This window comes from Chlamydotis macqueenii, chromosome 14 (genome assembly GCF_036417535.1).
Source record: "Chlamydotis macqueenii isolate bChlMac1 chromosome 14, bChlMac1.mat, whole genome shotgun sequence".
NCBI lineage: Eukaryota > Metazoa > Chordata > Aves > Otidiformes > Otididae > Chlamydotis > Chlamydotis macqueenii.
In genome coordinates, this window is record NC_141569.1 from 11,967,444 (window position 1) to 11,991,979 (window position 24,536).

A 24,536-nucleotide genomic window follows, 5' to 3' on the forward strand; every position below is an offset into this window, starting at 1 on the left:
CTCCAATTACCACAGTTAGAAAAGATTCCTGCTTGACAGTCACTTATCAGCAATCTAGTGTCACATCTAATTGAAAAAGGAAAAAACTGCTACAATGGAAGCAGGAGACACCTTGATTTTAAAAAGATAAGGTGTGGCAGTTTCTAGCCATGAGCAGATTCCCCTTTATGTTTTTCAGATAAATGAAAAATAAAACAGCCCTTCCCCCAGAATATCTAAATGATGTCAAGCTGTGATATGTTGTTACCCTCTATTGTTACGAGGATGTCACGAATTCATGGAAAAATAGTACCTGGATGAAGATAGAGTGCAATTTGTGCATTTCCCAAGGAGCTTGCAGAACTGTGCTCCCAAAATTGCAAAAAGAAGAAAGCATGGGGAAAACTGTCAGTAAAATTTGATACAAATTTGTATGAAAAACCCTGGTTTGTTACCGCAAACAGAAAAGAGAGAAAAGTTCAGGTGGAAATTCTCCAAGCACCATGAGAGTTGACTCTTATTTGGAGAGTTAGACCAACCACTTTCTGAAGGTTTGAGGTTTCTCTCCAGACCTCAGAGGAATCGGAGTCCAGTTATGCAAGTGGAAAAACCTTAGCTGCTCTATTTGGCAGAAACTTCACAGCCACCTGTTCAGGAGAACATTTAGTAGCACTCAAATAGGCAATGAATATTCATAGGTAATGGGCATTCGTTACACTTCAGTTTGTTTTGCTGGCCACCATGTCGCTAATACAATGGCATCACAGAGGAAAAGAAATGACGTTAGGATTAGAGAAGTGTTTGAGAGATACTAAACTGTATGGCAATGAAATTTAGCCAGACGTCGTTTTTCCAGCCTTCCAAAATGTGCATGCCAGCAAATTACAAACCATTATATTATTGTAACGTGTTTAATATTATTTCTGAACATATTCTTCTAACTTAGCTTCTTTATTATAGGATACCTTTATTGCTGTTATGTTGGGAAAATAAGTTTTTTTCACTCCAGTCCCCTGCTGATTTGAGAAGAGTACAAAGTAAAGAATTTTGTGAATTGTGATTTGTTAATGAAGGCCAAGGACTAGTGATTTTTTGAGAACTCATCTGGATGTCATAAAAGGTTGTGATTATACATGAAGGCTATTCACAGCAGTTTGCAGGTATCTGGACGCTTCCAGATATTTCATGCTAAGCACCCCAGTACTTAAATACCCCAAAGCAATTGCTGATTGTGAAAGGTCTCTCTTCCCATGGAACTTATATCCAAAGCTGTGAATCAGTTGTGTGCAAACCATCTCAGGATTAAAGTTTTATTTAGATGAAAATTATCTACCAAATTGTCATTTAGAATGTTCTGATTAGAAAACTTGACAAATAACGAACTCAGTAGTTTTTGCATCTCAGGCTGCATGTATTCTCATTGAACGGAGATAAGACTGATATGAGCATTCAAGTCCCTCTCTCACTGTCCATTGTGAGGTGCCTGCCAAGTGTTTCCCCAGCAAAATGAGTATTTGACAAAGCTCCTCCACATCCAAGGAAATGAGTTAATAGCACAAACCAAGAAACCGATGGAGAAAATGTAGCCCACCAGGGTGGGATGTCTGGAGTGCTTATTCTAATCTGGATTGCCATCTGAAAATTATTAGTGTTAGTAGTAAAGAATAAAAATAAACTACTAATGATTAATATTGGAATGGAGACAAACTTTGTGTTTGGCCCCAATCCAGAATACAAGATTTTCAGGAGTGCATGGCATTGAGAAAAGTGTGCTTTCAGTAAAGCCAGTAGTACAACTTCATAAAGTGTTTTTAAAATCTTAGCCCAAACTGTTTGCTGAGCATAACCAGAAAGCTTTGTGTGTCACAATTAGTCCTTTCTGCCTCCCACCTTCATTCCATGAATTTATAGTTCTCTTTGTGACAAAACAAATCTTTAGCCTGAAAGTGACTGTAATATAAGAAGTGCTGGTTAATGACCTCATTCAGCAAAGCAAATAGGGCTAGGAGGTTTGTTAAAAAGACCAAGAGTAAAATTTTATGAAAAACTTGTCTGAAATTTAGCAGTTTAAGTTTATTTATCAAAAGTACTTAAAATATTTAGATCTGCAAGTTAAGGTACAAGGACCACTATGAGATGCTCAGCAAGATCCTATCATTCACAAAGTGGATGTATGGGACTTTCTGAACTTCCGATCTGTTTTTGTGAGTCAAGTGGTCACCAAGCAGTGTAGGTACCCCAAAGCACTCTTTTTGGAAATTCTTGGACCTAAAGTCAAACTCTCAAAGCACCAAGGTGCCTAAAGCTGCGTGCAGTGGGATTTTAAAAATTCTGGCTACAGAATTTCTATGCCTGTCTGGCAGGTACTTTAATATTCCATTGGTTGCTTACTGGAATCACTGAGTGCTGAGTGCTTCCAAAGATCTAGTCCCAAGTGTTGCAGGAACCCGTGTGCTTTATACTGTACTACTGTTGAAGTCTCTGTTAGCGATGGGAGTATAAGGAAATTCAAAATTAATTATGTTTGTTTAATACCTTATCTTTATGGTTTTGTAGCAACTCTCTCAGGCATTCTGTATCTATCCCATGGAAAAGCAAAGTGGGTTTCCTGCAGAGGTCCCTGTTTGGGATGTGAAATAGCAGCAGACGTGTGAGATCTCCCATGCTGCTGGGGACTGAACAGGCAACTCGCGTTGCTGTTTGCTGAAAACCCAGGCTTGCATATGGAATTCATGGGTTAGGTGTTACCTGATCCATGCTGAGAGGGAAGGCCAGCACTGGGAGGTAAATTGCAGGCCTGACCGCAACGCTGCTCATCTTTCCAGCTGCAGCTTTAGTTTCTGGGTTGGGGTTTGAGGTCACAGCGCTTCGCCGCAGTACATTCAGGTGAGAGCGTCACTCGACTTCTTGGGCTCTTTGCAGAGATGAAGAGTGGGGAAAAAGTATTTCTGACCAGGTTTAGCTCTCTGAGGCACTGAAAGGTAAAGCAACTCTGATTAGGGACCCTCTGGGGAAAAATATCCCCTTCTTGGCATTGTGACCTTGAAGGCAACAGTGAGTGCTGCTTCCTCGTTCAGCGCTGAATGTGAGCAGAGGTTCCTGCTGGAAAGCCCAGAGTCAGGTGCCTGTTCAATATCAGCTGCCAAATATTTCTTATGAGGTTGCTTCTGGCTGCTTCCTACCTACGATACTGTCTTGCCGAGGTCCCTTGGTACTTTCAGGAGCCAGTGCAGAGCTCCCAGGTCTCCAGGCTTCCAGAGGTGTCAGCCCATCTCCGCTCATTGTATAGCGGAAAGAGGATCCTAATTTAGGCAGCCTGACTCACCCCGCCAGAGCTGGAGCCTGACTTTTTACCTGCTGCAGTGCCTTAGGTAGGTGGTCTGAATGTGACCCTAAATAAATAAATAAAAACATAGCATAACTTTATCAGACATGTTGAAAGAACAACTTCTTTAAGCATTTGTGGGCTTGAGTCCAAAGTATTCACTCCTCAGATTTTCAGCGTGCTGGTTTTATGTGGTGTCATTGCTGGACAGATACTATGAACTATAAATATATTTTTATGCTTATGTTTATGCAAGTAAAGCCTAAATGGCTGGGAGGGGGTGCTTGACCCTGCATTCAGAGCAGCACAAAGAACAGAGGAGGAAACAGTCTGAAAGACACTGCCCAGGAGAGACAAGGGGGTCTCAGTCTTTGCGAGGCAATCAGGGCTTCTGCTTGAACAGCAATTCGGGTGACGTCGCCTTCGTTGCTGTCCCACTGCCATCACAAACATGGGCTGAGCGTTATATTGCATTCCTGAATCAAACCTCAATAATAATAATAGTTGAATTATTTTGTTTATTTTTCTCATCCACCCTTCCCATCCCAGGTAGTTACTCGTTTGTAGTATGTCTCTGGCCAGGACGGCAATTTAGTTAAGCCTCCTGATCACTGGGATGCTTTTCTTACAGCAGAGCCGGATTCCCTACCTTTTCCCTTGGCCCAGGGCCTGGGAAGCCGAGGCCGTCCATCGGACTTTGGTCTCTCCGTTGGCAGCTCTGCCTAACCTGTCACAGACACAGCCTGAGCACAGGTTTTGCACATGATGAATATGGATCTTTGCTGCATCTGGCAGGCTGCAACAATGAATGCAGAAGACTGTCATTACGAGATAATAAAAGCAGAAAGCAACATTTATGGGAATAAGCTTTTCTTTTACTGGGACTGATTAGTACTTTTTTGTTCTTGGCTTGTGACTAGATCGAGACACAAATAACAGCTACCAACGCTGCGTGCATGCATGTTTTTTGTTGTTGGCTGGTTTTTAATCTGGAATATTTAACCGTGATATCTTCAAAGTGCAATTGTGTCATACATTCTCATACACTAACAGATTTCAAAGATGAAGAGCCTTGCTGCTTTATGTTTAGTCATGCCTTCATCTGTAAATTTATGGCAGTATTATGGTTTAATGAATTGAACAAGTCCCAGAACAACAACAAAAAAATGCTTTTTTGTTTGAATTTAGATATTACATACTTTGTTCTTCAAACGAATAATAAAACCAGTATGTTTCGTTAGTAAACTTCAGGCTAGCTTCTTCTCACGTTACTAATCAAGTACTCAAGGCTGTGTGTGCGCACATATACATGTATGTGTGTAGTAAACGGGCGCTTTTGGTCGTGGTGCTAGACACAGGCTGAACATTCGTATTCCAATAGCAATAGGCAAACCTCCGAGAACAGATGGAGCAGAGTTCAGCACAAAGGTTTAATCCTATCAGGATGATTCCTGTATGGCCATCTGGATAATCCGGCACACAAATTCAGTGCCTGTTAAAAATACAACGTAGGCCAAGATTAGCGTCACAGATTTTCCACTAGACTTGTTCATATTTGACTTTATGATTCTCAGACTCCAGAAAATTGCATTAGAGAGCAGCCTGTGATTTGTGAAAGAAATCAGACGAGGAATAAGAACTCTTAGTGTACTTGAATTTCTCTTGAAGAAACTGGATTACAGGCATTCCCAGTCTCTGCCACAACTGCTTTGTGTTTCTACGCGGGTTGTTCTGTTTCTGAAAGATGATTACTGCGAGCTCTCTGTTGTGGGCAGGCTTTCTAAATTCTGCTGAACAAAGAGACTTCAGCTAAAAATTAATTTTAGTTTGGGCTCTTGTTTTTATCGGGATGCAAGAAATTCTTTGTTTGCTGTAGAATGCCTCTCAGGTGAACTTCTGAATGTGGCATTTTAATATAGCGGGGAGTGTTTAACTCATTTTGGGGGGTGGAATTCTGATTTTTTGCTTTATGGTAGTGGAAGAATACAAAAAAAAGTTTGGTTTATACTAATATTTCATTTCAGGGAGTGAGAATCCAGATTTAGATTGAACTCTGTGTTTCATCTAGAATAGTTTCTGTGTAGCATCAACTAAACCAGTGTGGCCATAATGTACCAGTGTACATCTGAACATCAGGACTTGCTACTGTTGTGCGTGGGATGCTGAGCTTTTTGCACCTTGCAAGGATGGGCAGCTGTGGCTCAGGGGCTTTTATCTAGTCCTGTGTTCTGACTCTAGAGAGATTTGCTGTGAGAAATTTAGAGTTTTGTTGAGGTACCAATGTAAAATAAGAGAGAGACAATGAGACCAGCGTAATGGTGAAATACTAATTTAGAAATAGCAGCAACCTGTCCTGCTGTTAGGTTGGGATTCAGCAAAACAGTAACAGACAGGGTTAACATTAAGCAAATGCCTGATCCCATCCTATAAAACGCTTTGCTGATTCAGTACCTCAGTTAGCAGCACTGAAGGACCAGGCAGTTAAATTAGGTACATTTTGGAGTATGCGAGCTATGCAGCGGTTTGTTTTGACAAACTTTTAGGGTTGATTTATATTACATATTTTGGGCTTCCATTCTCAAGGTTGCCTTATCCTCACCCAGAAATTGCATCAGTGCAACTATTTTTAAACTGTAGTGCACTTAAACAGATGCAGTCTGCTTTCTGGATATGCTTATTGTTTTTAAAATAGTCATATTGGCTTGGTTGGGCTCTGTAGCTCTACCAGCGGAAGTTAAATCAGTAGGAAGCCATTGAAGTTGAAATGGGAGAGGCATATAGGATTTTTTCACTGTTTTACTAATAAAGCTTTTCAAGTTCACATTCAGATAAACCAGTGCAATCCCGTGCGTTTATCACACCTTGGTCCCCTGCATGCTGTTGCCTTCAGCTTCCCGTCTTTTAGGAGCAAACACTGTTCCTGTGCCTTTGCAAGTGATCCCGTGAGACGGAGGAAGGAGTAGAGGAATTGAGGTGCAATAATTTGGTAGTAAAAAATTTATCCTGCTTGTGGACAAAATGTGCCTGTGCATCCCTGAGGGAGGAGAGCACACCGCAGCAGTCACTGGGTTGCTGCTTGGGTCTGAGTAAACTTGTCCCCAGCTGCGTAGCTGGAAGTGCTGCCAATATTTGGTAGGCCCTGTGTGATATTCTTGGATGCGTTGTTTCTCCTCCTGGTCCAGTGTGTGTATATCCCCTGTGCGACCGAGCTGCCCGAGATAACAGAGACCGCATCGGCGCTGGAGCTGAGTAGCTGCGTTGGTTTAGGCAGAGTGCTGTGTTTGGCCGAGGCCACACACAACAGTTTCTTTGTGGCTGACTCAAAATGAAAATTTACCAGCTTTGGGGCAAAAATAATAAATGCAAAAATTATAGTTTAAAGCCTGCTCAAAACTTCCTTGAAATAAGAAATAATAAAAATTTTTCACAATAAACTGTTAGGGTTCTTTAAAAAAACCCTATCTTTAAATATAGAAAGAGTATATATTTTTTTTCAAGAATAATAATATAGATACTATTTACTTTTTATATATATATTCATGTTTTGGGTGAAGATATATATATTAAATTTAACCAAATTTTGAAGTATTTTTCCAACATTACATTTTTCTTGGATTATTTATTTTTTTGCCAAGCAAACACGGCAGACCTCCCTTTTGGAGGTCAAGTTTTACTGACTTGCAGTGAAATGCTAGGGACTCTTACTGTTTTTGTAAAGCAGGAGGTACCTCCTAAAATAAAAACCAACTAAACAAAAAAAACCCTCAAAACCCTTCTGTGATGTGAAAGGGTTTAAAAGAATGAATGCAAATGCATCTCTTGCAATCAGAAAGATTGCTAATTAGAGATAACTAACTTGTTATTCAGAGATAACTCTTGCTGTTTAGAGATAACTAAATTATTATTTTTATGGAAATCTTTTAAGTAAAATACACAGTGGATTTTTTTGGTAACACGTCTCATTATTCAGCATTGCTTCCTTTTTCCATGCAATCATTTTTCAGGCAGTGATCAACAACTGAGAGCTTTGGAAATCATTAAGGAAAGAGAAACACAGAGAAACGCTCTAGAGAAACACTCCATGAAATGTAACTTTGCTAGCTGAGGCATCAGAAAGGATAAAAGAGAAACACTGGCTTAAGTATTAATTGTAGGTGGAATATTATACCAGGTAATTTACATTTTCAATTCCCCTTAATAGGAACTGAGCATCAAAATGTTAGGCAGAAAATCACAGCCAATACCTTTAATTTCATTACCTGAAAACAGAAACAAAGGCAGCATTCCCCTCCCTCCCTCCCCCAACCTGGAGGGATTGCGTGGTGTGTGTATTTTTGGTTCGGTGATTTCACCCAGTGCAGACGTCATAAAGGACCAGGAGGAGGTTGCCATTTTTGGCTGGGTGTTGTAATCTTTAAAGCTTGCAAATGGTAAGTCCCAAATATTGAGATGCTGTAAAGGAGGGAGCTGGGAAGGGGGAGTAGGGCATCGCATCCTCGTGCCTGTGTTGTATAAAGCCGCGAGAGTTATCTCCTCGAGAGGGAAACCTCTGTTCCCCTGTTTCCTGCCCAGCAGCTGCTTATTGTCAGGAGAGAACAGGAGAGAGAGCAGGCTGCGATATGAAAAAGGCAAGCAGGAAGATCATCACTTTACTAAGATAAACAGCAAACACATTGTTTAGCTTAAGAGTGAAGATTTAATGCTCCAGTACAAAATGTAAAAACTCTGCCACATTCCCTTTCCCTGAAGTGTCTATGACTAACCCTCTGGGCTGGTCCTGCGGACTTTTCCCATCCAGGCTGGTTTGGCAAACTTCAGTCATTTCTGCTGATACTGCTCCAGCAATGCCTCCACACGCTGGACTGGTGTGGTACCATTGCATGGGCACACAAAGCTTTTAGGGGTCGCTCTTTCAGCGTGGTCAAAGTAGGTGAGCAGTGATGACAGCTGCTGCTTCTCAGAAATATTATTTTTTTAAAAAAACCAAAACAAAACCAGCAAAGCAGCCCAACTCAACACCCCTCAAAATATTTGTTTTGTTCTCTCAAACTGGCAAATTTTGATAATTTTCAGTTCTGAAAAAAAACACACTCCCCCATGATAAAATTGATCTGTTGAAGTGCTTAATGTGGAAAATCCACGTTAGGATTTAGGAATTTCAGCTCAGCCCATTCCTGGGTACTGCCTTGCTCAGAGTCACAAACCCTATGTGATTTCAATAGCTATGAGGTACGCGAGGGAAGATCTGCCCCAGATTATATAGAAATGTTGTAGAAATCCCTGGGTTAGCACTGAGTCACTGATACATTTGAGACTCTGCGACTCTGAGCAGACACAGGCTCGGTTCCTGGAATCAGCATCTTGGCGTTAGCACGCCGGCTCTGCTGCTGCTAGTGCTCATGTCAGGTTGGATGAGCTCTGCACTGCGCAGGATGGTCTACATGTAACCGAAGCATTTTTTGAAACGGGAAACCCCAGTTCTGTATACATTACATAGCTCTTGGCAGCTTTGCTCAGCGCACTGCCCAGCTATCTCAAAAAATCTAGTTTCTTATTCTGCGACTTCTTCAGCTGGGTTTTTAAGCACTTAAGTGGTTGTTTGAATCCCAACTTCAATAAGTCATGGTTTGGAGTGCTTAAAACACATTTGTCTTGATATTCTCGAAATCAGTAGTTTGGCGAAAGCATTTAACAGGTTGCAGGATCAGACCCATAAACTGTGGGTTAATCTGTGGCTCATTTATATATTTAGTCTGGAATTAGGCTTTACCCAAGAAAAAAAAAAAAGGAAAAATAAATTAAACTCCAGATATTTTCAGTACTTCCTCTAAGATGCAACATAAATTCCCCGTTCCTCTGAATTCCCAGTTTTAACTGCCTTTATGCAACTCTCCTTGTATGTCACAATACTCTTAAAGAGAAGAAAAATAAAAGCACGTTACCCCATCATTTAAGCTCCTGTTGTGATACAGCAACTGTTGTCAGAGCCTCATCTATGGAATAACGGAGGATGAAACCACACTTCATGATAAAAACTGCAGGCGAGGTCATTCTTGCAGTCACCAGCACAAACTGGATATTAATCATAGAGCAAATACATTTCAAAAGCTAAATAAGAGCGGTCCCAGAGCCCTGCTGATAGCTGTGCATCCCACTAATTCACCTCGGTGAACATTTACCTCTAAGCTCAATTAACCCGTATTCCAAGGCCACCCATAAACTTTGTGGTAAGTATGGTGGTTTTTTTTCCTCCGGCCTCTGTTTTCTATCAATGGAATAGATCATTTCTGTTGGAGGATAAAATGCTATGTCTGTTTATAAACGCAGGTCCCTAATTAAGAATATGAGATGTCTAGTGTTTGTGAGGGGCTTGAATCAGTAGATCGTTGATTCTGTAAATTCAGATGTTCGATGCTCCTGAGGGCATCTGCTATTTCTGTCTTCAGGTGCTGTTGGAGACAGAGGTGCTCAGGAGGCAGATGGCTGGTGATGTGGGGGAGACGGATTTCCTACTGCAATTACCTGCACACAGACTTAGTTGTTAAACATGTACCAGAAGCTATAAGGAGACGTTATTGCTGTGTTTTGTTATTATTGTTATTATTGTTATTAGTATTATTAGCGCCTTTATTATTCTCCCTTCCAAGCATTGTTCAGAAGCAAATTGGAAATGTGGTAATTAGTCCCTGACTGGTAGTGTAGTACTTGTGTCCTGAGCCAAAGTTCAACGCCCTGAAATGAAATTTAAACCAATTAATCTGTTAGATTTTTATCGCTTGTCCGTGTTTTCTCAGCAATTCCCTCAGCACGTGGCCTTTGATCAACTCTCATACAAAAGCTAAAATGTGTGCCTGCTGCTAGCAAGATGGGGCTGACATTAACATGGCACTCATAAAACAATCAGAGCAGTGAAGCCCTCAAACAGACAGGGCATAGTAATATTTAATAAAAGCGCACACATAATCTTCAGAATTAGCATTTTGTGCCTTGCAGTACCTTTGGGAGAAGAGCTTTTATTTGTGGAGTGATCATTATTATAACAAAGAAGAGCTACCTAATAATTTCCACTTTAACTCTGCAATATGCCACGAGCATTTCTGAACCATTATGCTAAACTGTGGCGGGGTAATCGTTTTATTGTCACGGTTTGAAGGAAGAAAAATCCCCTGTATATCAGTAGCTAGAGGAGTACGGGAGCACAAGAGCACACTGACACACACACCACACAACAAAAAACTTTTTCTTTTTTGCTACCCAAGTACTGAAGTTGGTACCTTTGTATGGAAGATACTAAGATTTTAACAATGTGTATTCTGAGAAAAGATTAATATTTCAAAAGAACATTGTTTCCCTTGAAAGTCATTAAGGCTTTTGCTCATAAATCCTTAAAATGTATCGATAGAGACCTTAGCTTTGAAGTCAGTGGCAAAATTCCCATTGGCTTCAATAAGTTTGGGATTGCAGTGCCTCCCTCTAACATCTATATCTGTGAACTCAAACCGCAGGAGCCGCACAATGAAACGTGTCAGATGTTAACGCTGATTTGCCTTGATGTTATGCAAAGGAGAGCAGCTCATTAAGACTCATAACCATTAGGCCATTTCAGCAGGTGGAGGATGTGGCCACATCACCTTCAGCAAGGAGCTGCAAGGTCCATGCCGGCAGTTGGAGGGGTAATATTTGTTTTTTCCTCAGTCCAACGACTGCTCTGAAAACATGCAGCAAATGTGACACACTCATGCCAAAGAGTCTTAAAATCTTATCTAACAGTCTACCAAACTCTTTTGGTTGTGGTTGTAGTTGGCTGCCAGGCGTTCATTTAAAAAAAAGAGTTGTTTATATGTGTAAGAATGTGTAATTATTCTTTTTTCATATAATTTTTCTCCGTACTTGAAGTCTGTTCATTTTATCAATCATGTACACTTCGTTCCCTTTATTAGAACGGGTCTAAAGTCCTTCACTGCATTTTTTTTTATCAGTGAAGTTTCAGATTTCATCTAAAATATCTTTTTCTACAGAAAAAAAAATTATGTAACTTTTTCATATTTGTTTTAAAAACATCATTTTAGAAATGATGTTTTGGTGTTACAGAAGGGCATGTGAAGTGATAATATTTTGAAACAAAATATTTTGTTTTTCTTGGAAATATTAAAAAGTGTTGTAGTTTATTCCAGATAGAGATTCTGGAACTTTGCATTCTGAAAAAAAAAAAATAAATGTCCTGTACTTAGATTTCTCTTGTGACCAAAACAAAATGTAGAAAAATCAAAGTCTCCAATGAGAAGATTATTCTGCCTAGCTCTGTTTTTCTGGGGTTGCACAGAAGTAAACACCTTCCAGACAGCACTTTGAAAGTTGCCAAATGATTAACAGCAGAAATATGAAGAGCTGAGGGCCTGAGCTGGCCAGACGTTAGTTCCAGGGGCATAAATAGAGCTGAGGTCATTGCCTTGCCCCTTCCCAACGTTACCTATGGTGACGCTGGCAAATGGGACCCAATTCTTCCATCCTCCTTCCTGGTGCTCCAAGGAAAGGGCTTGGGAAGGGCAAAATTTTAGTAAGACCAATGTCCCAAATGACACTGGTTGTTGTAAATACATCGTTGTATAAACATGTTTTGTGCCTTCAAAAACAGGTGGCAGCCTGGATGCCTCCCTCAGCACGTCTCCTCAGGCTTCCTTGGGATGTGGGATGCCACCCTTCAGCACAGCTTCTCTTGTGGGGCAGCGCCTTCGTGCAGCCCTTCCTTGTATTTTAAGATAAGAGGAGCTCTGTGGGGAAAGTTGGGATGTCCCACTGTTTTTTGTGATTGGTCCCAAGGGAAAATAATGCCGTGAAATCTTTTGGGAATGTGCAGCTCTGTCACTGCTTCTCAGGTAGTGCCTGCAAAAGGTACCAACCTGCCCTGCTGATGAAAGCACCAAGGCATGACTTTCCCCATCAGAGGAGTTGGCCCTGGGCTATTGCCAGCAGTTTAGGTGAGGCACTGATTCAGCACAATTGCTGCCTATTTAAAAAAAAATTACATGTGCGAGTGGTCACATTGGCTTTGTGGGCGAGAGCGTCCCAGTGAACAACCCACAGCCCCGGTGCAGCACAGGGACCCGAGTGTCTGCTCGAAGTCCCCATGGCTGCCGTGGGACTTGGTGTGTATTTGATACTAAGCACACGTGTATAAAGTATCAGAATCAAATACATGAGGCAGCAGACAGTGCAGCGCCTTGCACTTCTGAGGGCAATGTAGGTACCACAAAGAACGTCACAAGATAAATAACAAGACCTTTAGTGGGGACCTGTAGCTGCAGAACAGTATCTTGCCTTCATTTTAAAGATGAATTGAATCTATAATTTTGAAACCTGCATATGTTTTCTGTTAATGGCTTATGGTCTCAAACAGTTTTTGTTCACTGGTATTTAGGAAAAAAAAAAGTTGCTTGTAGTCTTTAGGAAAAGTGGCTCATTCTCTGACACATGGGAAACTGATTATCTTCGGGTTTTATTGTGTGGTGTGGATGTCCACAATCAACTGGAAATACTGGAAAGGGTGTAATTTGGAAGTGATTTTAATTTTTATTTATGAAAAAGTTCAATTCTGTGAAAGGGCTAGATGGCATTTTGAAAAGCTGCTTTCACTGTAAATCCATTGCTGTGAGCTCAGCTGAAAGGAAAGCATTTGGTTTTGGACTTTGCAATGGTTTTTGTGCATGGTTTTATGCAAGTAACTTGAATCCAAATTAAACATATTGAAGTTACTTCTGTGTGCGCACTACATTTTCGTGACGGTAATGTTAGGATGTTTCTTTTGTTAGCTCATGTAAAAGTTAATGGCTATGCTCTGCCAAGTTTGGAGTAGGGTAATGATTTTTTTTTTCTGCCTATGTGTTTGTGTTTTTCACTGGAGCTGGCATCCCCATCAGCTTAAGTAGTGGAAAAATTTCTGCCTGACACTTACAACCTTTTGTAGGTAGGGATAGGGTCTGTTTGCTCCCCATGCATGCGCTCCATCACCGGCAATGCGAGTCTGTAGCTGTGCCCACAGAAAAACTCACTGCTAAGGGTGACTCAACAGCTCCCTTTCCAGCTGTCTCCTGCTTCCCAGCTCCGTGCCCACCCGCCCTGCCCAGGGGCTGGGAGGAAGGAACTTCTCACCAGCCTCACTCTTGCAATGAGCTCCAACCAACCAGAACTTCACTAAATAATCACAGAGACGCACAGGGCCTCTTTAGTGCTTTATGTCTGGAGCATTTTAAGGGAGGCTTCTGTGAATGAATTAATTTACTGTTTTTACAGTTAGAAGACTGTAGAGCAGAGGCTGTGCCACTGCACAGCCACATTAAGTAATTCACTGGTGCAAGGATATTGTCCTGGATGGTGCTGACATGCGGGTGGCTTTCACATCCCTATCTTCCTGGTAAATCCTTACCTGATGAAGCGCCTGAGTGCTCTCCCTTGGGTATTGTCATCAAATCCTCAAAGTTGCAAACCGAATTGACAGCTCAGCCAGCCTTTCCACCAAGTAGCAACTCACAGCCAAATGCCAGCAACCCTAAAAGAAGAGGTGTGTGTGTATATATACATATGCAGCTAACAAAGTCCTGCTGACTGACACCCGATTGACACTGCAGAATAAGTGTGGGCAGTGGCAGCCCTTCCTGTGTTTTCAGTGGAGCCAGCCTCTTCTCTCCGCTGAGGACTGGGTTAATACTAAAGGAAATAGTCTTTCTTTTCAGTGTTCAGGTCGACTGGTGGAGTTTTGGTGCTCCTTAAGGAAACTGTTTTTCCTTAAGGAAACTGTAATGGAATTGTTGGGGTACTCACTTTACTTTAAAACAATATCTAATGGTATGGTGTCGTATTTTCACCTCATGATATATTAGCAAGGAGAAGTTGGTGGCATTTGGGATGCAGTTACTTCTTTCCATCAACCTCTGTAACCACCCCAAGACTCCACAGCTGAGAGTTACCCAGGGCTTTTTGTCTTATTCAGGTTATTTTTACAGTAATGTTATTCCTGTTGCTTCAGCACAGTTTAATTCTGATGTACTTCAGTAGTGGAGAGGGGGATCAATATGTGGATGTTTATATTGCCCTGTCCCACCAATATATAAGCATACTTCTGCTTAGATAGTCTTAAACCAGAAGATCTTATGCTAAGATTTGAGTTTACTACTTTGAGCAGTGCTTGAGTTTTCAACATCCTCTCAGGAGGCACTTAGTACATGTGATGCCAAGAAAGTGGCTCGTGAAAGCAGGGACAGACTCTGTGAATATGGCAGAACATGTTACATGTGCTTCTTAATTATCCAGTAGACGCAACGTAACTGGAATGACTAGATGGCGGGGTTGTAGGTTTTGGTTTGGGTTTTTTTTTTTTTTTTTTTTTTTGTAGCAGCTAAAGCATTAAGCAGGGCAGGGTAGTTTAATACCAGAACAACCCGGATCTGATTGCAGGATAGCTAAAGAAATGCTGAGGGTTACACCCTTTTTAAATTTAGCCAATATTTTCCATAATATTTATAGGAGTTTCCCCAATGAATGTAGGTTATGATGGATAATAAAGCAAGCTCCCTGGAGATTGTTTTATTAACTCAGGTATTACGCATTTCATATAGAATAAAGATAGGGATTTGTCCTGATTTCCAATTGGTCTCTGCCCATCATGCTGTGATTTTTTTTTGTTAATGTAGGCTTTAAAAAGTTAATTTTTTTCAATGCAGATAACAAAACCAAACAGAAATTAATTACGAAAAGCTACTTCCAAAGATACAGTTTGAGGTCATGCACGTGCTAGAAAGAACGTGATTGCTGAAATCTTTGTGTTAGTAAGGGGGGAAAATGAAAGCTCCTTTTATTTTATTTTTCTCAAGTATTCTATCATTAAAATCTGGTTCTAACAGCAGAATACTTCTCTTTTTCATGTGTGTTGAAAAGCAGCTACACCATGTATCAAAGCCATCAGTCCAAGTGAAGGATGGACTACAGGAGGTGCCACTGTCATCATCATAGGAGACAATTTCTTTGATGGGTTACAGGTCATATTCGGCACCATGCTGGTTTGGAGTGAGGTAGGTGTTGTCTGAACGGTAATGTCTAATAGCTTTGTCTAGCTTATAGCTAGCCTGTCCTTTTTCTAAGCCACATGCTAAATCAGCAGCAAATGTTGAGATGTGAATCCTTTCCTCATTCAGTTTTATGAAAATAATTAGTCAAATTTACCTGTGGCAGAAACCCATAATAGCCAGGGGATTTGCATCTCCTCTCACTGGCCCAGAATTTAGCTCAGTGCCTTTATTCCAGGAAAAGGGAAGAATAAATGCCTGCGTGAATAATTCTGCATTTAGCACTACAATCGCCAAGGGCCCACAGAAAACAAGCATTTAGGTGATCCTGCTTTCCAGGGAAACTGACTGCTTGTAGCTGCAGCTCAATGAGGTGGAGACTGCAGAAATTCAGCGCCTCTGAATAGCATATCCTTCAAGAGTAGGTGCTTGGTGTAAGTACTGTCTGCATAATAGCAACCAAATAAAGAGTGTTGTATCCACGGTGGAAAATACAGACTCGCCATACCTAGCAGGGCCTCTGTAGTGTCACAGTAACCCTTTTTTTTTTCTTCTTTTTTTTTTCTTTTTTTTTTTTTTCTGTTGCTGTTCCTCCCAGTTTCTTAAATCCTCTCTTCTCCTGGCACATAATTAAATGTGGAGTCAGATATTCCCCAAAAGCCCATGGAAAGTTAAAACCCAGGCACCATCACCCAAACGACCACTTCCAGTGTGCAGGGCCGTAGAAGTCGGGCAGAGTTCCCACTGGCTTCACTGGCGTGGGAGGGCAGCTCCAAGGAGAGGTTTACGTTTTACATTTATGACTTTTCAAAAGCATTTTGGAGGTTGAAATTTGTCATTTTCATTATTTTAATACGGAAATAAACACACTAACAGACAAACCAGCATTTCTAAAATAGCTGTACAATGCTTACCCAGTGACATAAGGATCTTCTGATGCTTTGCCTTATATACTATAAATATTAAATCAACCTTATAGCTTCATTCATATCCAGCACATTCCCCATACTGATTCCACTGCACGTATGGCAGCATTTTTTTCCATATGAAGAGTATCCTCTACTGTCCTTCATGGGCTTCACAATCCTCTCTCTCTCTCATCCTTCCACTTGAGGACAAGTGTGGATGAAAGGGCATCCCAGAAAAGGAGCTATATTAAATGAGCCCTGTTTTGAAGCCCTTATGTGATCATGAAAGTGCCCCCTGGGTCTAGTGTAAGCATTTTGTGTGTTAGGATTGAAGCCATTATGGCTGCAGACATTTAACAGGGAAAGGTGAAGAGGCTGGGAGGAAAGTGCTCTGGTTTTGGTACTGCAGAATTGGATCTGTCATTACAAAACTTGATTCTATTTATTAGTGTAAGCCATTAATTGGCAGTTTCTCATCTCAGGAGAGTGAGTGCTGGTCAAAACATTGTTGCTGATGGTCGCAAGGCCTTGTCATAAAATTAATAATGTTAGAGGGGATCCAGACCAGAGTCAATCTGTTTGTTGTAAATGCTGTAACGGGTTGCAAGTTGGCTTTGAGTGAAAAGCGTTTCACTGTCTCTCCCTTACAGAATTGCTTCTCAGTTTCATAACCTATGAGAGCAATAGAAAATCCTATAGGGGAAAAGAAATTATTTCTAAAAGAAGCAGACAAACATGATAAGTGCAGAAATGCGTGAGCTGAGTGATCCCTAAATAATTGTGATCTATAAATAATTCAAATTACACATACTAGACACCTATGAAATACAAAATAAGTTCTTTCATTTGCTTTCCTGTTTCTAAAAATGTCTAGTGCCTTTTCAGTACCCAGGAAGAATATTGAGTGTAGAATGGAACTGTCTATCTTCTGAGGTTCAGTACCGTTTCAGACCTGGAACAGGTTCATCCTGAGTTGCCAGCCAGACTTAGTTTTGAGCAAACCTGGCCAGGTTATTTTGTCACTGAATTAAAGAAGAATTTTCAAGTGCATCCTGTTGTTTCGTGGACCCAAAGAAAACAGGATTTTAATGGAGCTGCACAAAATCCAAACCAAAACTAGATAGGGATAGGCGGAAACTAAAGAAAAAGAGTGAGTCTTGCAGAGCGTTTTCACATGGATTTTTCTAGCTTCACTTTCAGTTGTAATTGGAAGTGGTTTGGGGGATGAAGTCTAGTATTTAAATTAAGCATCATTTTGCCACAGACTTTGCATGGGACCTTGGGCAAATCACATAATCTGCTTAAAGTTCAATTCCCTTTTTCTAACATAATAATAAGATTAGTCACCTTCTTTGAGAGGTGCTGTGAAGATAATTATCATAAAGGTCCTATATTACTCAGATTTTATTATAGCAAAATCCGTGTAAGTACCTGAGATGCATGGATATTTAAAATATAAATCCTACCACAGTTCAGAAGCAAAGTTAAAAGCCAAAAAAAAAAAATACTGTTCATTTTGAGGGTGAATTTGTTGCTGTCAAGCAGTACATGTTATAAATAATTTGAAATGTAAATAATATATTTTTAATTTATTTTACATGTATTCAAGTTTTGTAATTGAAATATTTATATGCTTGAAATGGAGTTGACTGTGTTAAAAAAGGAGGTTTAAAATGGTTTCTGAAACACATATTTATTATTTAAACATATATTTTAGCTGTAAACACTCTAACATAATTATAACCTTTCTCAGCCAGGGAGAACTAAATAAAAACTTAATTTGTCACATTAATTTTGTGCAGAAATACAGATATCCTAAGCCACTACGTTCAATTAATCCTTAACTCCCATATTACTTTATAAAAATGACTTTAAAAGCCCTTGATATTTTTAGAATACAGCAAAATGGGCCGTCTAATGCCTTTTTTCAAGGGACTTTCATAACCAACAAACAAACGGTGTTGGCATATCGTGTGCACATGCTGAAGCTGGACAGACAACTCCCAGCAAATAGTCTGTTTGCCAGATAGACTCTGCCTGTTTGTCCAGTCCACACACAGACGGATTTGTTATTTGCAGGTTTTTACCCAGCGTTCTGACTCCGTGAGTTGTTGCAAATATTCCAAATCTGAGCTGCTGATAAAAATCCTGTGTTGTTTCTCTGTCGCACTGGGGGACTGAAACTTTGACAGTCAAGTTTCAGAGCAAATACACGACAAATTTTGAAGACAAAAATTAGTGTCTTATAAATATTCCACAATATTTGCTTAAAATGAACTGTTTCTTCAAACATTTTCCTGCCAAGAACATTCCTCCAGCTGTACAGAGTCAGCTGGAAACAACTTATTTTTCTTTTCTATTAAGAAAAGATGAAGCACTGAAACATCAGGGTTTTTACCTTTGTACAGCACAAAACCAGAGGATGATTTTTGGTTTGACATTTTGGTTTTGTTTTGTTTTGTTTTTTTTTTTAATACTGCTGAATCAAGTTCCATGACACAGTTTTTTATTTTGCTTTTTATGTTTATTATTGATTTTGGAAGTCTTTGGTTTTGAGTGCTTATTTTGGAAGTCTCATATTTTTTAAAAAAATGAGTAGGCACCCTCTTTTTGAAAACCAGAGCTTATTAAGCAGCAACTGGATGCCCAGATTTGAGGCGTGCAAAGTCATTGGCCATTTATTAAAAAATAGGTACCTTAAGGGTCCTGTTCTCACTGAAACTTGTAATTACCTTCAGTTAGTGGGATTTTTCTTCATTCCTGTCCTAATGGTCCTCTTCACACAGAGTCAGATTAAATTTATGACTGATTGTCACTGTTTCCCTAACCACAAACCAGAGCTCAAGCATGCAAAAATAAACTAGTGACTCAGATTAATGACATCTCCTTATAAAATGTCACTTTTAAAAAAAGAAAGTAACCTGGCACTCTGAAGAATGTGCAATGATGCTGTATCACCCAAGAATGTCTAGAATATATTAGTAAACCACAGAAGGAGGCTTGTTGTATACACTCAGACCAAATGTGTTTTGGATTTTGAAGGACATGCATCTCCCTCCATTCTGAAGATCTCTAACTCAGGTTTTAATGCGGTCCACAGCATCTCCCAACTGACATGTAAGAGTTTATATCGAACACCTAATGTAGTTACCAAGTATCAGACCAATTCACTTGAAAATCCCTTGGGAGAAGGGGTCCAGTTACTGGTTTTATGTCTAGCTCTAGATCTCAGTTTGCCAAATGATGGAATGGAAGGGGAAGCTGGACCTGGGATTTTGGCGAGTGAGTTCATGTCCAAATCACAAGCTTATGCCTTGCTCAAGATTTACATTTTAAAAATGTGTTCAGAAATGTACATAACTGATATTTAGAAATTCTCAGTTCTCGGCATGTTGTTGCTATGATGGTTATGATGTCTGTTAATGCTCCAAGAGTTCCCGTCTGGGGTTTGAACATATAAATAGCCATACTGGATCAGACACAGAGCTTCATTAGCTCAGTATCTTGTGTTTGGCAGTGGACAATGACAGATGTCTATAGAAACAACAGAGTGAGCATGATGTGGTGCTTCCACAGAACATTCTACCAGTCTCCAACTATCTGGGGCTTAGAGGCTTCCAGAAGTGGTGTCTTTACTTTTAATAACCCTTGATGTTAGTAGCTCACCTCTTCCAGATGCTTTGCATGCAAACATGAGACAGACTGTGCCTTGAAGAAGGTACAGGCTATGTCAGTGTGAGAGGAGAAAACATGCTCGGAAAAGATGCATTGTGTTCCCAAGGTCAGGACGCAGCTTGACAGTGTAGACAGAAGAACATCCCATAATCCTGTAGTTATTGAAGTCAGGGGCAGATTTGCTCTTCCTGTGGGTGGGCCTGGAGTATCCAGACACGTGCGGCACCCATTGAATCACTTGGATTGCAAAACAGAGTCAGGGCAATTTGGAGAGCTGGTCCTAGTCCATAGCACACATCCTGGCAGCACCAGGGAGTCAGAGTTCGAGACCAAAGGTAGATTTCAGAGGGCAGCTTTTGAAGTGCAAGGGAACATTATTTGTCCCTTAAAGACAATTTATTGATACGAGAGCAATATAGGGACGACTGGTATGTAACTGAGCTAGCCAGTTCCTTTCTGTGTGTAGGAAATCTGAAGGCTGACCCAGAACAAAGGTCTTTCTAGCTCAGCACTATATTCCTGACAGTGGTCAGTGGCAGATACTATGGAGAAAAGCAAAAGGAAAATGCATGTATGTTCTCCTGATATACCTTCCAAGCTTTAGTTCTAGAGAAAAGAGGAGTAAAATGTATCCTGAATATCCTAAACCGTAGGACTTCAGACATAATGTTCACCCTTTGGGAATGTGTGGGCAACATTATTGTATATTTGTGGTTTAAAACACAGTTGAACTTATTTACTTCAGAGCACAAAGGAAAACCAAATTGTTTGTGGAGAACAAACCAGGAAACTTGCTTAACTCTCCCCAGCTCTCTGTAACAATGGACCATAAATAGGTCAGACATTTCTTGGGAACCAGGGAAGATGAGTATTGGAAAATGCCACAAATTATGTTTAAATAACATTAAAGTGGTGACAGACCAGTAAATGCTGGGAAATTCAAAGATACAACCAGAAGCTGCCTGTATAGCTCATGTCAGAATGGGAGTGAGGGGTGCAAGGCACATGCTGATGTAGTAAGACTAGCGTGTTAACCTTTACTATTAAAATCCTTTTCTGTTTTTACAAATATTTCCCCACTAAAAATGTCATGAAATTTTTCTTAGCTTGCCAGTTCACACAGTCAACTAGAACCACTTGAGGATGGGATTTATCTCAGCTATGTTTGGCTGCCTACAGTTAGGCGTTTAGTCTAAACATGTCATCTTGGTTCGCTGGAGAAAGGTAGATGCTTCCAGAGAGTAGCTCATCGCAACGTGAGAGATGTCTAAAGCACTGGAAGTAAATTGCTATTTGGCAGTGTTTTCTGCCTCTACTGACTATTCAGGGGGTGTGGAGAATTGGGCTAGACTTTTAGTCTTTGGTCAGCCCAACTGTAAGACATCTCAATTTAAGTAAAAGCAATCATTGGAAGTTTGGTTTTGGTTTTGTTTTGTGTGTTGTTTTGTTTTGTTTTGTTTTTTAAACCCAGTTGATACAGTGAGTAATTTAGAAAAAGGCAGGTTTCTTTTAAAAATAAATACATTTTTAAATCACATGATTTCAAAGCAGAGCCTGAAAATATGTTCTTTGGAGCTCACAAACAAGAAGCCATCAATTCTTACATGATAATTTCTAAAATGACATATGACTTATGACTTCTGTGGATCTGAATAACTTTTGGAGCATTTGATGCTGGTGGTTTTGCTTTTAATCTTCAACTTGATTTAATATTAATGTTCTTATTTTAAATATGGAGAACGTCCTGCTGTGTGTGCCATTTCCCTCAGTAACACAGATGGCTCTCAGACACTGCTGTCCTTCTGTGCTTTGTTAGTCCTGTGCCTTAAACAAAGAACTGGTTAAAAGTTTGATTTGTTTTTTTTTTTTTGGTAGGACTTTACTACAATTTCAAAGTATTTCATTCCTAGTAAAAATAAGAATAAAATTAGCTTTTTATTAAAAAAAAAATTATATTGAAATGTATTCCCTAACCCAGGACACAATTCAGCCAATAGCATAGGGCAGCTGATTACCTGCATAGGGTGCCTGTGGCTTTGCTCACTGTCAATGCTGGTTATGGTCTTGGTCTTGTTTGCCTCTCTGGAAGTGCGTTAACGTGCCACAGTCAGTTAGAGAAGGATTATCCGTGTGCCAGAGCTGTATCCTGGTTGCTGGATACAATCATGTCATCTTTTCTATGTTTCTCTTCTTACTGTTCTTGTCTGAGGGAGCATAATGAGTGAGAAGGGGACATTTCAGGGATGGGGAGGACAATGCTGTAGTTTGGGTGCAGAGATTTGAGGTAACCTACCTTAAATGAATGAACTCTTAGATGGCTCTAATATTAATTTCAGGGACTATGTTTTGAATCCAGTCCAGAATCCCGAAAGAGCAAAAACGATCTGAAGCCTAAGTGCAGCACTGACCCACCCCCAATCCTTTAACAGGATCAGGATCCCCAACCCAAATAGCAAGAAAGTTAAGTTTGTCTACTTATTACTGAGTAAATACACATCTGCAGGAGCCCTCTCAGATGTGTGTCAGTCATTGTAGGGAAGGCTGACTGGAAGTGATGGTTAGATGGTTATTGGGTATGTCTCTCTTCAGTGCTCTGATCATTTGCAAGGAACGATCCAGCATCCTTCAGAAGTCAAACTTTGCATTTCTGCAGTAATCAGTTATACCTCCACAAAATGCATAGAAGATTAAAATAGCTTTTGTGGTGTACAGATGTCAACTGGGGAGCAGTGCATTTAAAAGCCTGCCTGGGCTTGGGCTGTGTAGTGAATGCCAGCCGGGGCTTGCGCTGTCCCATGTTCACACATGTAACTGCGTATCCTTTATCAATCAGATTTGTTGGGCGCTGTCATGACCCTAGTGTTCACCTGAGCAAACACAGCATCCTGCTGCTGTAAGCTCAAGTCATTGCATTAAACCAGGGCTGATGCGTGTGCGAGGAAGCAAGTGCCTGCCATGTATGAAAACAGAAATGATGTTGTTGTGGCTGAGAAGGAGAATGCTTGCAAATATTGTAGTCACTGGCTTTTGTGTGGGTTACATCAAGATTGTATTCAAACATTGACAGGTTAATTACATGTTTCAAAGCTTGTTTACTGTGATCTGAGAGAAAAGTGTTATTAAAGAAGTGTTTAGCATCTGCAGCATCTAACAGTGCTTTTTTTTTTTTTTTTTTCCTTTCTTCTCCCTTCGCAATGTTTTCCTCTAGCTGATTACTCCTCATGCCATCCGTGTACAGACGCCTCCCCGACATATCCCAGGGGTTGTAGAAGTCACATTGTCCTACAAGTCTAAGCAGTTTTGCAAGGGAACGCCTGGAAGATTCATTTACACAGGTAAGGATGCTTTCGTACTAGATAGAACGTGGAGAAATAGGGCAGGCAATATATCACGCTTGCTAGGGCTTCTGCTTTCGTCATTAAAAACTGTACTGTATTTTATTATTTTGGCTGAGCATGTCATTGAAGGTGCCAATTTAAGGTTGTATTTCAGAAATGGATTACTGTAGAGATGAATCTGGAAAGATATCAGTGTGGGATTTTTGTTTGCTTGTTTGTTCTCACAGTGGGACATCTCTTTACACAGGATGGGGGAGGAAGGAGAGAAACAGATACTCCAGTACTTAAACAAACAGAGGAAGAGCACAAGCATAAAGAGCCAGAGATACTGGTGCAATCATGGACCTGCCTTCCAAAAGGCGTCTTTCTAAATATCTCCATCTCACGTTGTCTGGGAAGTGTTTCAAGTGTTCAAAGCAGCAGCCTGTTTGCCTGCTCATCTCACCATAATGCCCTTGTCTCTGACTTCCAGGGAGGCTCAGTAGCTTTCACCCCAGCCAATGCTGCAGACATAGTGATGTGCAGTGTGTTTTGGGATGGCATCCCACGCTGAGACCACTAAGTTGAGTGGTTTGACCTGAAGAATTATTAACAAAAAAACCACAGTAGGATATTGCAGGTGCTGTCAATATTAAACCCGTCTCAGTGGTGATAAGAATGGCCTGGGAAATAAATCCAGTAGCAGCCTAACTTTTTAAAAAGAATATGTGTCATTGATTCCTTGGAAGGTATGTGTGCTACAAGAATTAATGGCTTGGTCCATGATTCGATGTGCTTGTTCTTTTATGCGTTTGTTGTTCGACGTATGCAGACAGGAGTACTTCTGTAGCTGTTTGCCTGAATTGTGGTTCATCACAATCCAGTGCAATTCCTTTCACATTCTCGATTGCCCTCAAAACTTGAAGAATAAAATGTACCGTAAATAGTTGTGGCTAAGAGGCATTCTGAGTTGTACTGGGCACATAATATTGCTCCGACTGTGAATGTACACACAGGGACTAGCGGCAGAGGGGAGACTTCTGTGCTCCAGCTGGGTAGCAAAGCTCTCATTTGGGGTTTCTTAACACTGAGCAAGTTGAACAAAGGTGCCTTATAAAGCTTTGTTGTCTTTTTCAAATACCCTCTTCCCTAGTTGGGATTATGCACTGGGTTTCTTTAAACTAGGTCTTAAAGTGTTAATGTATCGCCTTGCTGGCTGAGCGGCAGGCGCTTGTGGAGGCTGTGTGTATTTATTGTGAGCATTTTGATTTCA

General features: G+C 40.5%; 1 protein-coding gene across 3 annotated transcripts in view; it reads left to right on the plus strand.

Moving 5' to 3' along the window:
* Positions 1-24,536, plus strand: part of EBF1 (EBF transcription factor 1) — a 279,978-nt gene that overhangs the window by 189,155 nt on the left and 66,287 nt on the right. For 2 of the 3 annotated variants that reach the window (XM_086758872.1, XM_086758873.1), the window contains exons 9-10: positions 15,239-15,369; positions 23,155-23,281. In XM_086758872.1, the coding sequence (XP_086614998.1) occupies positions 15,239-15,369; positions 23,155-23,281 (258 nt within the window). Of the gene's footprint in view, positions 1-15,235; positions 15,370-23,154; positions 23,282-24,536 lie in introns of all 3 variants that reach the window. The other variant, XM_086758871.1, reaches the window with a different exon arrangement.